The sequence below is a fragment of the Phyllobates terribilis genome, unplaced genomic scaffold (assembly GCF_046119375.1).
Source record: "Phyllobates terribilis strain yellow unplaced genomic scaffold, ASM4611937v1 Scaffold_12__6_contigs__length_324123572, whole genome shotgun sequence".
NCBI lineage: Eukaryota > Metazoa > Chordata > Amphibia > Anura > Dendrobatidae > Phyllobates > Phyllobates terribilis.
The window spans coordinates 251228532-251245945 of NW_027362772.1; the positions used below are offsets into that span (position 1 = coordinate 251228532).

A 17414-nucleotide genomic window follows, 5' to 3' on the forward strand; every position below is an offset into this window, starting at 1 on the left:
GGGTGCCACATTCCCCCCTAGTGAAATTTAGTACTCCGGGACTAAACATATTTTTTTAGAAAGACATAACAGGGTATAACAATAATAATACAATAAGAAAAACACATAAAGGTGGTCACGGCATGTCCGCAACCGGGTGCAGTCTTTGAAGGAAACAAAGGTGTCCATTTCACCAAAACAGGGAGACGTAACCAGGTAGGGGTCTGTCCTGCCCCGAGTCCTTAACAGTCTTTTAGTCCATCCTGGGTTACGCTCCACTAACTGTACAAAGGATTCCCGGTAAATCCACCAAGGACTCCTATAAATTACTAGAAACACATAATTATTTACAGGATATGGCCGCTCTCAGTCCTCGGCCAGTGGGGATAAGGATTGGCTGCTCACAGTCCTCAGCCTGGTAAGGGATAGGGGATGGCTGCTCACAGTCCTCAGCCTGGTAAGGGATAGGGACACACGGGGAACAATTCACTAATCCCAACGGGGACCATATTTTAATTAGCAGCAGTCCTTGTACCCTAACGGGTAACTATGTACAGCTCTTTATTTACGCTACTTCCCTTCAGTAGCTATGTCCTCTTTGTGCTCCCTCCTGAGGGTAGTCCTCAGACCCGTCCGGGTCCTCTTGGCTTTCCTCGTATTGGTAGTACTGCAGCTCCTCCTCGGTTAGCTGGGTTAGTATCTCTGCGACAGTCCTCCTCCCAGGTGGCCAGGACTTTACCCCCCTTTGGGCTGCCCCGGTTAATTGGGCCACCAGGATGCTCACTTTTTGCTCCTCTGTGAGGGGGTACACCTGGAAGAGGCTATCCAGCTTTTCTCTAAAGTCATGCAGGGTATGTGACTCCCCTGAGTACTGGGGTAGCCAGGCTGCCCCCGGGATATAGGGCATGGTGAAAGGCATGACCGCAACAGCGGTGGCGCTGGCGGGGGTTGAAGCGGTGAAGCTCTCCTCCGTATCCGACATCCTCCTCCCCCCTAGTGGACCGTGGCCTACCTTGCGATGATCCTCTTCCGTAGGCCGCGGCTCCGCAGTGGATCGTCAGGGTCGAGGACCTTCCGTCGCGCTCCTGTGACGTCGGCGTCTGCTGGGCTCCTTCCAGGACCTTACGCAACGTCCGGACGTGAGGCGGGGCTTCAGTTCTCGCGGGCTTTCGGAGTCCACGCCCCTCTTCTTCCTGCGCAGCGTCTTCAAGATGGCGTCCAACGGCGGGAAAACTCCACGGAAGGCGGGAAGAAGGCTGAAAATGGCGCCGGATGGCGGGAAAACTTCACGGATGGCGGGAAGAAGGCTGAAGATGGCGCCGGATGGCGGGAATCTTCGCGGATGGTGGGAAGAAGGCTGAAGATGGTGCCGGATGGCGGGAATCTTCACCACAGGTTAGTTTAAAAGTCTCTTTTTCAGGCGCGCAGTACCCGGTGGTTGCGGGCACGAAATCCTGCCGACTACGCCAAAAGTTGACGCGCCCCTGGGCCTGTGTCGCGCAGCGTTGCGCACGCGGGAGCTTACCCGGAGCCGGATCTGTTGAGGGTTGTAGTCTCGTGGCGGTGATCTGGTCCGTGCCCAGGGAGTCAGACTAAGTGGCGCTGTATTAGCGGTAGATGTTGGACGACTACGCCACCCGTTGAGTACAGCTGAGGAGCTGCTGCTGCAGGGCAGACCGCTGAGGCCGGTGGTAGGATTGTGCAGCGTGATAGTATAACCCCCAACGGGAGGGGTATGGCCTCAGGGCAGCCGACGTGGATGATGGGGGTAGCAGGAACCACTCGGAGACGGTACGGTGTAGTTCAGGGTCTTTACTGGTGACAAAGATAGACCCTCCCGGAGTACTGGCTAGCGATTGGGGCCTGGTCAGTCCTTGAGCAGATGGGATCTCCCCTGGCCAGGCGGAGTTGTAGGCCTCCCAAACTAACGATACTCTTCTGGCTACCTTGCTAGAGGCGGATATAAGTAGCCCACATCCCTGAGTGTACCGTGTGGTGCTCACCCGTATGGCCGGTGACTCGGGGCCTTCTAGTAGCTTCCGCTCCACGACGGCGGTGCTGGTCCCATGCGTGTGACCGTGCCTTCGGGTTTCTTGGCCAGAGGACCTGAAATCCCCTGCCTGACGGATTCTGCTGCTGGGTAGGAGTTAGTCCCCACAGCCTCGGACTCCGGGTCCGGTAAGAAATCTTCTCAGTCAGGGCGAGCTCTGCAGCTGCCAGCCCCTGACTCCTTGTAACACTGCTCCCACAGAGCTCCTGATGTTCTTTCCTATATCTGCTTCTCTTCTCTGTCTCTACTTCTTCTCTACTCCTGGCATGGCCCAGGAGCTGGGCCCAGCCGGAGCCACAGCCCCCTGTCAGCCCTCCTGGCTCAACTCTCCCTCTGAACTCCCTAATCCTGCCTCAGCCCTAGGTTTATATAGGGGAAGTTCTTCCCCTCCCAGGACTGGGCAGGAGGTGTGGCATGCATAGGATCCCTGACCAAGAGACCTCCCACCTGCTCTCAGACATAACATTGCTTGTTACTGTGGAAACCAGACCCCTGGGGTGCCACACGTACATATTGTAGCAGAGCCAGGTAGAAGAGTTAAGTCCTAGCTCTGCAGGATTTGTCTAGATGCACCTGCCTAGCTTTGTACTAGAACCAGGGCCTGTGTTCAATGAATAAATCCTATAAAGAGAAGGAAATACCACAAATTTCAAAAAATAAATCCAAATACCTCAAACTCAAAATGCAAACCACAAAAGAAAGGTATAAAGGGACTACAATATTATCAAGTGTAATTCATATATTTTATTACATTCAAATACAGACAAATAAAAACAGACAAGACAAAGATTTAAAAATGTATAAAACATAAATAAAATTCAGCTCAGGAGGGGGCTGCTCACAAAAAATATTGCACATGGATCTCCTATATAAAGAAGTATAGATATTTGTATGCCAGCCAAATTTGATTAACAGTAATTGGATATATAGTAATTAAATATACATGATCACCTCTAATAGCAGCGAAAAATAAATAAATATATTGTAAAGAACATCAAGGAATATAAAAAAAATCAATATACATAAATAAACATAAAGTGCTTGTGCAATAAAAAAAAAAAAAAAAATATATATATATATATATATATATACATATATATATATATATATATATATATGTAAATTGATTACCAGGTGTATAGTTACCATAGAAAAAAGAGGGATACAATGATTAGACGCAGCTGAAAGGATGGAACCTTTACAAGAGGTTTTGGCTGCAAAGAATCAAGTCATGTCTGAACCCCAAAACGGGGGGTTACATAGATAATATATCAAACAAAGGAGTCTATGATAATAAAGGTAAGATTGGCGACATACCCCGGCCCCCTCACACCACTCCAACACCGTTTCGCTCCTCGCTTCGTCAGGGAGTGTGGTGTGAGGGGGAGTGATTGAATATATACACAAGGCATGCAGCTGCTGGCCATAATTAATGATTGCAAGCACCTTACTATCGCGCGCCGCCATTCGCACATGCGCCCTCGCAGACACTTCCAGGGCAGAGGGTCCGGAGCGAGTCACTGAAGGGCGTGTTGCTGACGCGCCCCCTGGGCCTGTGTTGTGCAGGGGAACCCGGAACTGGGCCTGTTGTAGAATGCTGGGGGTTGTAGTCTCCGTGTGGCGGTGACCCGGTCCGTGCCCAGGGTGGTCAAACCAGTGGCAGTCTTAATGTATAGCAAATGTCCGACTACGCCACCCGTGGATTGCGGTCAGTGGGGACCGCCGCTGCGCTGCCGACCGCTGAGGCTGATGTTGGTTGCGCAGCCGAGTATGGGATAACTCCCCACGGGAGAAGTATTGCCTCAGGGCAGCTAATGTGAGAGATGATGGGAGTGATGGTGTGAGGGTCCCAGTGCTAATGGTGCTGGTGCGGCAAGGAATCACAGAGACGTGAGGTGCAGTTCAGGGTCTTTACTGATGGTACAAGGCAGACCCTCCCGGGAGTACTGGCTAGTATAAGGGGCCTGGTCAGTCTGCGAGCAAGCAGGAGTTCCCCTGGCCAGGTGGAGTTGTAGGCCTCCCCGTTTATCTGCAGTCTTCCTGGCTACCTTGCTGTCAGCGGTTACAAGTAGCCCACGTCCCTGAGTATACCGTGTGGTGCTCACCCGTATGGCTGGTGACTTGGGGCCTTCTGTTAGCCTCCGCTCCTGGATGGCGGCGCTGGTCCCTTCTTTGTGACTGAGCCTCCGGGCTTCTATGGCCAGAGGACCTGGAATCCCCTGCCGGCTGGTTTCTGCTGCTGGGTTTATATCAGTCCCCACAGCCTCGGACTCCTGTGTCCGGTTTTAGTGTCCTCAGCCAGGGCGAGCTATATCTCTGCTCACAGCCCCTGGCCTTCTGCCTCTGCTCCTACAGAGCTCCTAGTTCTTCCTTTCCCTGTGTCTGGAACTTCACTCCAGGCTCTGACTGCTCTGCTTGTTCTGCAGGCTCTGTCTAACCTAATTCCGCCCCAGACCCAGTTTATAAGGGCAGATTCCTCCCCTCCCAGGTCTGGGTGGGCCGTGTTGCATGTTTAGGGCTCCTGACCAGAGAAACCTCCCACTTGCTCTCAGACATAATATCTCTATTACTGTGGCAACCAGACCCCTGGGGTGTCACATTGCCATTCATGACACGCTCACGTCCCCAACCACTCCGGATGTCCGCAAGGCGCACGACGCTCACAGCAGCCATGTTGAAGTGTGGCAAAAAGCCATAGCGATGCCCAAGGGCAAGGTTAAAAGAGGTAAAAGGGAAAGAAAACAAAGGTACATGTTTTTTCAGAACATATATAATAATAATGATAATAATAATAATAATAATAATAAAGAATCAAGAACTCAATAGACACCTGAAAAAAGAAAGGAGATATCCAGTGCAAAGACAAAGTTAAAGTGAAAGGTTAGTATAAAAAGTATAGTGTACATTCACACTGAAGGCATCAAAACTATGAATTAACACATGTGGAATTATATACTTAACAAAAAAGTGTGAAACAACTGAAAATATGTCTTATATTCTAGGTTCTTCAAAGTAGCCACCTTTTGCTTTGACTGCTTTGCACACTCTTGGCATTCTCTTGATGAGCTTCAAGAGGTAGTCACTGGAAATGGTTTTCACTTCACAGGTGTGCCCTGTCAGGTTTAATAAGTGGGATACCTTTTTCAAGTACTGGAAACAACAATTTGATGATGTAGATATCCTCAAGAAGATTAGAACAGGTTGGAGGATATTCAGGAAACATATTATAAATGAGTCGTGGAGAGAAACTCATTTTAAAATCATGCATGGTGCGATATACACCTTTAATGTACCAAAAAAAATCCACTTTCTAATAGACTAATTGCGTGTCCCAAGTGCCAACATCCACACTCTGACCTCCTACACGGCCTTTGGTCCGGTCCTGCATCGGTTTCCTATTGGGACCAGGTAGCTGACATGATTAACACCACATGGGGACCAGGATATGTCCTTTCTTCATGTTTAGCCCTGCAGCATGTTTGGACTAACATAAACAACCCTAACAAATTAATAAGGAGTCCCCCCAAGTTACTACATACCTGGCTTATATTGGCGAAAAAACAGCTCCTAAAACATTGGCTAGATCCCAATATCCCCCCATTACGGGACTAATAGCACAAATGAAGCATTATATGGAGGTAGAACAACAAGACGCCCTATGTAATAAAGAAAAGCAAGCAGGCAAATTCCTCCTAAAATGGAAACAGTTTATTATAAACTAGATGGTGGCCCGATTCTAACGCATCGGGTATTCTAGAATATGCATGCGGCCGACCGGGCGCGACTAATTAGCGAAGCAGTGTTTAAATGGGTTGTGCACTACTTTAAATTAACCCCCCAATGTATCCCCCCGGGGCCTCTAATGAATTTTGTAATTACGTCATGTTGTCAATCCTGCTTGTGACAACATCGCTGACCACGCACAGCCAGCACGTAATTCCCCCGGCTGCAGCCGGCTCTTGCTTCCGCTTACATCACGACTATTTGCGGCTGCAGCCAGGGGTCTCCTGTTCCGCGTACCACAGTGAATGACGGGCTGTGGGCGGGGTTATCCCAATATCGCTGATTGGTCGCGGCCGGCGGCCGTGACCAATCAGCGAACCGTGTTAGTGAGGACCGGGGAGCGGCACTGCCTGTGCAGGTACTTCCGTTGCGAGCAGCCGGGAGATGACCGGCTAGCGCCGTTCATCTCCCGACTGCATCGCCGCTGACCTCCATGTGCTACCGCCGCTGATCTCCCGACGGCAAGTGTGAAGGGAGGACTGGTGAGCGAGGTCGCCGGTCGGGGTACTTCTGCTGCGAGCAGCCGGGAGATGACCGGCTAGTACCAGTCATCTCCCGGCTGCTTCGCCGCTGATCTCCCGACAGTGGCCTGCGTGTTTCAAATCCGGCGCCAATTCGCGGCCAGGCTGCGCCAGTCGCTGATTGGTCGCAGCCGGCTGGCCGCGACCAATCAGAGAAGCGGTGTTTTAAATTTCGCACCAATATCGCTGATTGGTCGCGGCCGGGCGGGTGCGACCAATCAGCGAAGCGTGTTTCAAATCACCCTTACCTCTCTATGTAACAGATTTGATGGATGTTGTGTATTTGTGTCATGAAAACTCAAATAAAAATGATGTTGGGGAAATCGTTCCTGTGTCTACTTCTGAAAGCCGCCGAGTGAGTCGTCTTACCACAGTTGGTGTGAGAATGCGGTCAAGATTCCAGGAACATGTGTACCTGCCACAGAGATCGGTTGATGTCCTGGGTGAAGGCTGCCAGCCAGTCTGAGATGTCCAGCAGCATGGAGGAGCTCCTCAAGCACCTGCTCCAGAGGCAACAATGGCAGCATCAGAAGCATTTGCAGAGCATGCAGCAGCAGCACATGGAGCTTCTACACCAGCAACGAGAGCAGCAGCAGAGCCAGCAGGTACAACAGGAGACCAATAAACACCTCATGCAGCAGATCCAACAGCAGCAACGGCAGATGGACCTCCTAGCAGGGGAGATCCGCAGCAGGGAAACCGCCCCTCCCCCAAGACCAGGTGATGTGTTATACGTCTGGAAGGCGGTAAGGCATGCGATGCAAAAGATGACCCCAGGGGATGATGCTGAGGCATTTCTGACTGTATTCGAAAGGGTAGCAGAGCAGGAAAAACTGCAGCCGGAGCAGTGGGCGGAGGTACTGGCCCCCTATTTAACGGGTGATCCTCAAAAGGCCTACTATGACCTGGCCCTACAGGATGCACAGGAATATGCTAAATTAAAGACAGAGATATTGGCAGGCTCAGGAGTGACTATGTCTGTCAGAGCGCAAAGGGTCCACCACTGGGCGTATGCTGGTGACAAACCAGATTTTTGACTTGCTACATCTTGTCCCGAAGTGGCTGCAGCCAGAGTCTTCCTCTCCTGCTCAGATGGTTGAGTGTGTGGTGATGGACAGGTTCATCCATTCCCTACCCAGGCCGGTGCAGACCCGGGTCGCAATAGCTGGGAGCAGAGACTCCTGCAAATGTATTAGCAAGGAACATAGCGCTTTAGCCTCCTGATGGAGGCGTACATGTATGTTTTAGGTCATGTATGTTGATATAGGGACCACATGCCAAGATGCTGCTGTGACACCCTGAGCTATAAATAAAGGGGCAGCAATTCTTAAAGGAACAGCGTAATGACAGACTATTTATCGGGTCTGTACGTGATATAATAAGAGCTGTGTCCTATGTAGATGTAGAGCTGCCATTGAGTCATCTGTGGTTCAGCAGAAATTAACAGGCAGTAAACTGATATCACATACCAATTGCTTTAAGATTGGATAGGAGTATAACATAGATAGAACAATGTCATCTGTATCCTCTATTAGTGGACTGGAGTTTATAAAAAGGACTAGGAGAAAAAAAATCTCTCCTTTTTCGTATAACCCCGACTGTATATGAGAAAGGGTCCATAGTCTGATATTTTGCAGAGGGCAAAGTGCAATAATAATTATATGCTCCTCCTGTGGGAATAATTGATATCTGCCTAAGAGTTGGTATTCAAGGATACAGATATATTGAGAGTAGTCTAGACATCAGTTATTACACATTGGGTGATTGGTTTTAGGGAATATTAGTATCCTGAGTATGACCCTTGTGACAAAATAGTGGGCATACAGGATAGACTGCATATAGTATGGTGGTTTTGTTTATTGGATTTTAATATTTACAATAAATATTTACAATATTTACAATAAAGTATCGTTTTTTAAAAATATTGCTATTGCACCTCAGTCAGTGATTTTTGTCTATTTTGGTGGTTTAAATATGTTTTGAGTTGTTGGTCCTCAGTCAGTGGAGGTATATTACCACCCTCGACTTGACGAAGGGCTACTGGCAGATCCCCATGTCCCAGAGGGCCAAGGAGAAGACGGCTTTCTCAATGCCTGATGGGTGTTTCCAATACACCCGAAGGCCTTTCGGACTGCAGGGGGCGCCAGCCACCTTCCAGAGGGCCATGGATTGGATCCTCGGCCCACATAAGAAGTATGTCGCAGCCTACGGCTGCTAGCCTTAGTGGACTGAACCTACAACTATTCTCCAGCATGTTATATGTTGAGGGGTTAAATCACCATTGTGAAGGTTTTGTGTGAATGACATAGAGATGGGAGGGAAGTCATTCACCCAACCTCCACCTCAGGGTGTGGCTGAACAAGGTTAAATGCTCAGGTTTTTTTTTTTTGCTATGGTTGTGAGTTTGGAGAGGCAAGTCTCCAGACTGGGAAACTTCAGCTCAGGAGGAGCTGAAGTGTGCTATAACTTGTTCGGGCAAATCCCACACACATATGGACTGTGCTATTGTTGATCTTTTGTTTTTCCGTTATGTCAGAAAGGCTGTGTTTATTTTGCTGAACCTGCAGTGCTTTATGCCATTTTAATAAATCTGCAGAGGAAACTGTTCCTGAGTCTACTTCTGAAAGCCACCGAGTGAGTTGCCTTACCACACTTTCTATTGGCTAATTTGTTCCAAAAGCGTCTTTTGCGCTGGAGGACCTGTCCTGTTTTGCATCACACTGAGAAACCCTTGATTTGAATTGACACGTGTAATGCTTATTTCTCCCTGAGGTGGCACTGCAAGGAAATGAAACACTTACTTCCAAGCAAACCCACAGATCACAGCTGATTGCTGATGCCTCTCCAAAGGAACATTTTGATAGCTTAATTTAAGGAACCAAGTAACGTAAGTTAAAAAAAAAATTAAGATTCCCTTTAAGCACTATGACAAATTCTAATTAAAGACCAATGGAACATCCTCATGCAATCATCATCCATCTAAAACTCATGACTGTTAAATGTATCATACAGTCCAAAAACCATAAAGGGGCAGAGGGACAGCCTGCTCAGTGGGGATGCTTTTCCTTATGTGCTGGTCAACTCTCCCTTTCTTTCCCCAGTCCCACCACTATGCGATTTCACGATCATGTCACAAAAATGACTACACCCCCTTAAAAGTCTTAGAAGCAAAGCTAAAATTTCGACTACAAAATTCTAATGAGCAAGAATTCAACCACAGGTAAATCTAATATTCATTACACAGGTGTTCAGTAGACAGTTGACTAGAAAAGGGTGTCACTTAAAGGGGTTGTCCACTACTAGGACAACACCTTCTTGAACTAAATGTTTGGCGCCAATAAAATAAAAAAACTATACTCATCTCGTGTGCTGGCGCCATTCCAGCAGTGTTTGCACTTGCAGACAGGAGCATTGGTGCGGTGTAATGACACGTGGTGCCCAGCTCCCAATCAGCGCCACCGTCACTTTCCCCGCCTATGTACGGATTGAACATGAAGAGGAAGTCCGGGCTGCAGCTGATCTCTGACTTCCTATTCAGGTTCCATTCGTATGAAGGCGGGGACAGTGATGCCAGCGCTAATTGAGCACCGGACACCATGTGTCATTTCACCGCAGCAGAGTCCCGGGACTGTGAGTGCCAACACCGCAGGAATGGCGCAGACACGGGAGATGAGTATAGGCTTTTTTATTTTATCGGGGCCAAACATTTAGTTCAAGAAGGGATTGTCCTATTAGTGGACAACCCCTTTCCAAAATATGCTGTCAGCAATGGCACCACATGGAAGAGAAATGTCACAAGACCTGAGAGAAAGAAAATAATTTCTGTACACAAGAAAGGTGAAGGCTACAAAAGTGATATAAAAAAGTAACAAAGATTGAACTGTAACAATCGCACAGAGACCTAAACAGGAGTGTATGCTGATGAAAAGATTTGAAGAAAATCGACATGCAAGTTCCACTGCAGTTAGCTAAAGAAGTACCTTCAAAACATTTATTAAACTTTGCACAAAATAAATCATTAATGTCAGAGCTTACGTTACATGACCTAGACACATTTCCTTTATTTTCCTAGAACAAAAAGTTGAGATATGAAAGACATTTTCAGACCTCCACAGTAGGTCATATCTAATATATATAATCGTCTTATCCCATCTGTCTGTCTGTCTGTCCGTCTGTCCAGGAAATCCCGCGTCGCTGATTGGTCCGGCCGCGGCCAATCAGCGACGCGGGATTTCAGAAAAAGATGGCGGCCGTTAGCGGCTCATCTGCCAGACGGAGGTCAGCGGCAATGCAGCAGAAGTACCCCGACCGGCGGCCTAGGCGACGCCGCTCCTCGGTCCTCCCTTCACACTTGCCATCGGGAGATCAGCGGCCCTAGCCGGTCATCTCCCGGCTGCTCGCAGCGGAAGTACCCGCACAGGCAGCGCTGCTCCCCGATCCTCACTAACACGGTTCGCTGATTGGTCGCGGCCGTCTGCTGGAAGCACAAGTACCCCGACGGGCGGCGCCGCTGACCTCCATGCGGCTACCGTCGGGAGATCAGCGGCTTGGCCCGCTGATCTCCCGACGGCAAGTGTGAAGGGAGGACCGGTGAGCGGTGCCGCCGGTCAGGATACTTGAACTGCGAGCAGCCAACCATCTCCCAGCTCTTCGCAGTGGAAGTACCCGCACAGGCAACGCCGCTGCCCGGTCCTCAGAAATACGTGGCCGCCGGCCACGACCAATCAGCGATATTTGCGCCAAATTTAAAAACCGTTGTACTGATTGGTTGCGGCCGGCGGCTGCGACCAATCAGCGATTTTGGCGCCAAATTTAAACACCACTCTGCACAGAGGGCAGCGGCGATGCAGCGAGAGATGAGCGGCGCTAGCCGCTCATCTCCCGGGTGCTAGCAGCATAAGTACCCCAACCTGCGGCACCGCTGACCCCCATGCGGCTACCGTTGGGAGATCAGCGGCTTGGGTCGCTGATCTCCTGAAGGCAAGTGTGAAGGGAGGGACGGCGCCGCTGCGGCCGCGACCAATCAGCGAGATCGGCGCCAAGTTTAAACACCGCTCTGCACAGAGGTCAGCGGCGATGCAGCCGGGAGATGAGCGGCACTAGCCGTTCATCTCCCGGCTGCTAGCAGCATAAGTACCCCGACCTGCGGCGCCGCTGACCCCCATGTGGCTACCGTCGGAAGATCAGCGGCTTGGCCCGCTGATCTCCCAACAGCAAGTGTGAAGGGAGGACCGGGGAGCGGCGCCGCCAGTCGGGATACTTCTGCTGCGAGCAGCCGGTCATCTCCCACAGCGCTGCTCCCCGTTCCTCACTAATACGATCAGCGATATTGGCGCCAAATGTAAACACCGCTGTGCTGATTGGTCGCGGCCGCCGGCCATGACCAATCAGCGATATTGGCGCCAAATTTAAACAGGCTCTCTGTCCCTCACTAACACGGTTCGCTGATTGTTCGCGGCCGCCGGCCACAACCAATCAGCGATATTGGCGCCGAATTTAAAAACCGCTGTGCTGATTGGTCGCGGCCAGCGAACGCGACCAATCAGTGATATTGGCACCAAATGTAGAAACCGCTGTGCTGATTGCTCGCGGCCGCGACCAATCAGCGATATTGGCGCCAAATTTAAAAACCGCTGTGCTGATTGGTCGCGGCCGCCGGCCACGACCAGTCAGCGATATTGGCGCAAAATTTAAAAACCGATGTGCTGATTGGTCGCGGCCGCCGGCGCCGATATTGGCGCCAAATTTAAACACCGCTCTGCTGATTGCGCCCGGTGTACCGCATACATATTCTAGAAAACCCGATGCGTTTGAATCGGGCCACCATCTAGTATGGTATATGCAGCCGTGTGAGCTATAGGACCCAAGTAATAACTGATCTGCACTATTGATACCTGTGAGACTCTGGCAGACGCATGGGTCCCAAATCTGCATACCAGCCATCCGGATCTCTGTGTGTCCTCACACGATCTCCAACACGTCTGTCAGCTTCCCACACAGTCACCTACCATATGAACATATGAAGAATAAAGTGTGGAACATGTGACATTGACTTTGCCTTTCAATCATATGATGTATGGGGATTATTTATTTAGGTATGTGAATAATGCATGAAGTTGAGAACCATGATTTGAGTACTTCTCATATGATGGTGGTTCGCAGTCCCAGGACTCTGATCTGTGGGACCCTGTTAGAGAGTACGACTTTGTGCCAAATTCATGAATTGTATGAGCTGTTGTGATGAATTTGGCGCAATAAACATTAGAGAATACAAGACAAAATAGAAAAGTGACTTTACAAAAACCCCACAAATGATAAATCGGGTCATAATCTTTTATTAAGTCGTTATTTAAAAAACTACAATTTTATGAGCTGACACTAGTGAAGAGCGAGTATGTTCGGTTAACCCTTTCAGCGAGTATGTTCGGTTAACCCTTTCGGCGAGTATGCTCTGGCCGAGCTCCGAGTATTTACAGCTGCTCAGTGATATGTTTGAATCGCTCCCGTGCGCATGATTTGCAACTGTTTGACAGTTTTATTACATGTGAGGAATGTGTAAGAAATAGACATTCCTTACACGTAATAAAGCTGTCAAACAGTCGCAAATCATGCACACGGGAGCGATTCAAACATATCACCGAGTACGCTGAAGATACTCGGTACTCGTCCAAGTACACTCGCCGAAAGGGTTAACCAAACATACTCGCTGAAAGAGTTAACCGAACATACTCGCTCATCACTAGTTGACACGTTTCAGCATATGAACATCTTAGTTGTAGAACATCATGTCTAAGGCTAAGTGCCCACGTAGCGTTTTTCAAGCGTATATGCTGCGGAATTTCCACAGCGTAAACGCTTGTGAAATGCTAGGTAATCCGCCCCCCATGGTCCCCAAGGGGATTCCGCAAGTTCTATGCCCATGCTGCGGATTTTTCGGCAGCGTTTATGCTGCGCTCAAAAATCCGCAGCATGTTCATTCATTTTGCGGAAGAGCGGCGTAATCGCCGCCATTGACTTGCATTGAGACGCACATAATCTGTGTCTGTACATTTGTACTCACGGATTATATGCGTCTCTATGTGCGGATGGTACCCAGTTCTGGAGGAGAGGAGACTCTCATCCAGACCTGGGTACCATTGTACCTGTAAAAAAAAGAATAAAATAAAAAATAAAGTTTATATTCACCTTCCGACGGCCCCCGGTCTCCTTCCCTTTGATTGCGGGCAGGACTGAAGGACCTGCGGTGACGTCACAGTCATGTGACCGCAGGCTCTTCAGTGCAGTGTCCCGCGATCAGCTGTCAGACAGGAGCGAGCGCAGCTACACACGCCGGGCCATCAGAGGGTAAGTATAGGCTTATTTTTTTATTTTTAAACATTCTTACGGTCAGGCTGTGTGCCCACGTAGCGTTTTTCAAGCGTTTATGCTGCGGAATTTCCGCAGCGGAAGCGCTTGTGAAACGCTAGGTAATCCGCACCCCATGGTCCCCAAGGGGATTCCGCATGTTCTATGCACATGCTGGGGATTTTTCCGCAGCGTTTATGCTGCGTACAAAAATCCGCAGCATGTCATTTAATTTTGCGGAAGCGCAGCGGAACTCCCGCCATTGACTTGCATTGAGACGCATAGAAACCGCGACTGTACATTTGTACAAGCGGCTTCTATGCGTCTCTATGTGCGGATGGTACCCAGTTCTGGAGGAGAGGAGACTCTCATCCAGACCTGGGTACCATTGTACCTGTGAAAAAAAGAATAAAATAACAAATAAAGTTTATACTCACCTTTCCGAAGGCTTCTCTCTGAATGCCGACATCGCTGAAGGACCTGCGGTGACGTCACAGTCATGTGACCGCAGGCCCTTCACCGCTCTGTCTCGCGATATGCCGGCAGCCGGGAACCAGACAGGAACGAGCGCTGCACCCACGCCGGGACATCGGGGGTGAGTATAGCTTTATTTGTTTTAATTTTTACGGTTCACACTGTATAAATCCATGCCGTTTGCATGGATTTATATAGTGTGACCTAGTTGTCAAGCACTTTCCAAGTGATGCTAAAATCGCCTGGAAAGCGCTTGTCAATCCGCATGCGGAAACGCATGTGAATCCGCATGTATTCTGCAGGAAAAATGCATGCACAATCTGCATGCGTTTTTTCTGCCAGGGAGATGCAGAAATGCTGCAGAAATTTTCTGCTTCATTTCTGCATCGTGGGCACATAGCCTAAGCCTTATTCAATTTCCCAGAAGAGCATTGCACGGTGAATAAGTCTCCTTACACTGGCATGGCAGAGATGGTATGTCACTCTCCACAAGGAGAAACGTTACCCCTTAGGCCCTAAGGGGTAACGTTTCTCCTTGTGGAGAGTGACATACCATCTCTGCCATGCCAGTGTAAGGAGACTTATTCACCGTGCAATGCTCCTCTGGGAAATTGAATGTGCAAATTGACTTGTCAGAGAGGAAGAGGACTAGAATTCTATAGCGCCACCTATTGCAGCAATCCTACAAGTCACAATCGAGCCTTTAACGATCCTTGCAATATGACTTAGGATAAAAGCCAAATCAAAACCTTAATTTGCAGACACAGTGTTTCAGGGTAGTGCCCCTCATCGGTGCAAAGTATGAGAACTGATTTGGCTGCGTGAAAGGCTCTGGACATCAAAGAGACGTGCAGCAGAGACAAGAACATGTAATAAACCAAAAAATATAACGAACATCTAATAAATAAAAAAAAATCATGTTACTCCTATAGTTTAGTTTATGCAGAAATCTTGATCCAAGAAGCTCTATTCTCTGGCCTTTTCCCGTTTAGATCTACTAACCCTTTTGATTCCGAAGAATCAACAACTCGCCGAGTTACCATAATGTGCGTCAACAAAACGTTTTGCTGCATCAGATGTGTTGGGTGACTTTTGGTTCCACTATGTTGATCTTGTGTATGGGGGAGTCGGAAAAGACAACCATCATTTGAAGGGATATTCTTCTGTCCACTATCTTGTGTACTTACAGCAGCTTCTTGAATAATCATGTTGAAGATATGAGTTATTTATTAGTCAACTTACCCTGTGTCCGGCATCTTGTAAGACTTTGGCTGCAGAGAGTCCGGCGACTCCAGCGCCAACAATCACAATGTGTTTGCGATTAAGTTGTTTGGTAGAGGATAGACCTTTTTTTGGCAATATCCAGTAATTCTTCATATTCAGGGTCTTTAATGCATTCTTCTAAAGTGTTCGCATCAGTCTTTACCGTCCCAGTCAATAACCAGAATACCAAGGGAAGAAATACTGAGGATAACAGAAATGGAGACACATGCAATTTATTATACAGTATATAAGACAAGACTACTAATTTCTGCACCTAACGAAAGGAGCAGCCTCGTTAAGAAACCCCCTGTCCATATGCCCTATTATGCAACTGACGCACCCCCTGGGCCATGTTCAGGGGATACCCGGAGCCGGATCTGGGTAGGGGTAGTAGTCCTTGTGGCGGTGACCCGGTCCGTGCCCAGGGTGTCAAACTAAGTGGCAGTCTAAGGCAGTAGATGTTAACTTGATCGACTACGCCACCCGTTGAGTGCGGCTTTGAAGCCGCCGCTGCAGGACAGTCCACTGAGGCCAGGTGTATAAGGATGTGCAGCGTGGTGGTATAACCCCCAACGGGAGGGGTATGGCCTCAGGGCAGCAGGTGAAGATGAGGGGGGTTGTGACGGTTCAGTAAGAAGAGTCAGAGTCAGGAGATGCAGTTTCAGGGGTTTTACTCACAAGTGTTCTCTCAGTCACTCTGGCCTTGAGTGACCACCCGAGCCGTGCTGCGTCCACCAGGTCCTGGACTCGGCTAACCCCCAGGCAGTTCTGGAGCGTGCTCCTGAGCTCCCTTCTCCCTCTCTGTCTCTGGCCATTCCCACCAGGGATCCACCTTTGGCCGGCTCCCTCGGGTCTCTTAGTGGTCAAACCTCCTCTGGGTTCCCTGACCCTATGCTTGGTGTGCCTTTCTGGTGGATTTGGTGAGGGTCGTGGCAAATCTTGACCACGACCTCCGGTTCCTGGCTGAGGATAAGTGGCCTCCACCAGTTCGGGTTCCGGTACCCGTGTCCGCCAACCCTTCACCCTTTCTGGTCTGTTTCTGGGTTCTCAGGGTTCCCTCTTGGTCTTATGCCTCTGGGCCTTTCTTTCTCCTCTCTCCTCTGCAGGCTTGGCTCTGGAGCTGGGCCCAGCCGGAGCCACAGCTCCCTGTCAGCCCTCCTGGCTGAACTCTTCTCCTCTTCTCCTCCTGCCTGAACTGAACCCTGATCTAAGATGGTGCCCACCTTATATACCTCCCTCTATGTGTGAGCCCAGGTGACTAGCACCCAATGAGCTCCTAGCTTTACCCAGACTACTCCCCCTATCTGCCCCTACACTACTGGGATGTTCCACCCCCCTCCCACTCCAGCCAGGGACAGACGCTGTCGTACCTGCACATATACTGGTGGGAGTACCGTAGTTCTGTCCCCCGGAAATGGGATGTATGTAGTGCATGCAGCCTACTGAGCTCAGTTCCACACTCCATCCTTACCCGGGAGTGGAATACCACACCTCTGGAGTGAGGTGCAATACCCCTGTAGCAGCCGAATCCTCAGGGTGCTACACAACCATGGTTCCTGACGATGGCATATGAAGCGATCAACTTACTGGGGAATTCATCACGTCTGGTGTTTTATACCCCAGTCTTAATATGTCATTAGATGGAGCAGGATGCTCACTTTCATGCCATCCAGATGAAAGCAAAATTGTTCCTTTTTCATATTAGAGTGTTTTTTGCAGCAAATAAAATCGAAATAAGTGCATGATGACGCATCCAGTCATATTGAGGGGCTACCTGGTTGATCCTGCCAGTAGCATATGCTTATCTCAAACATTAACCCCTTCACAACATATGACATATAGGTACGCCATGTGTCTTGACTCTCCCTTTGATGCGGGCTCCAGCACTGAGCCCGCATCTTTCCCTGCACATGACACTGATCTCATCATCCGTCAGGTGCCCCTAACAGTCGCGGGTGGAATCGTGATCCACCTACGGATGTTAAAATGTTAAAGACCGC

General features: G+C 49.3%; 1 protein-coding gene across 1 annotated transcript in view; it reads right to left on the reverse strand.

The window, feature by feature from the left end:
- IL4I1 (interleukin 4 induced 1) overlaps positions 1–12357 on the reverse strand; it is a 51303-nt gene extending 38946 nt beyond the window's left edge. Inside the window, exon 1 of the mRNA XM_073655245.1 lies at positions 12228–12357. Coding sequence (XP_073511346.1) covers positions 12228–12276 — 49 coding nt within the window. The 5' untranslated portion in view covers positions 12277–12357. The remainder of the gene's footprint in view (positions 1–12227) is intronic.
- Between the last annotated feature and the right edge of the window lie 5057 nt (positions 12358–17414).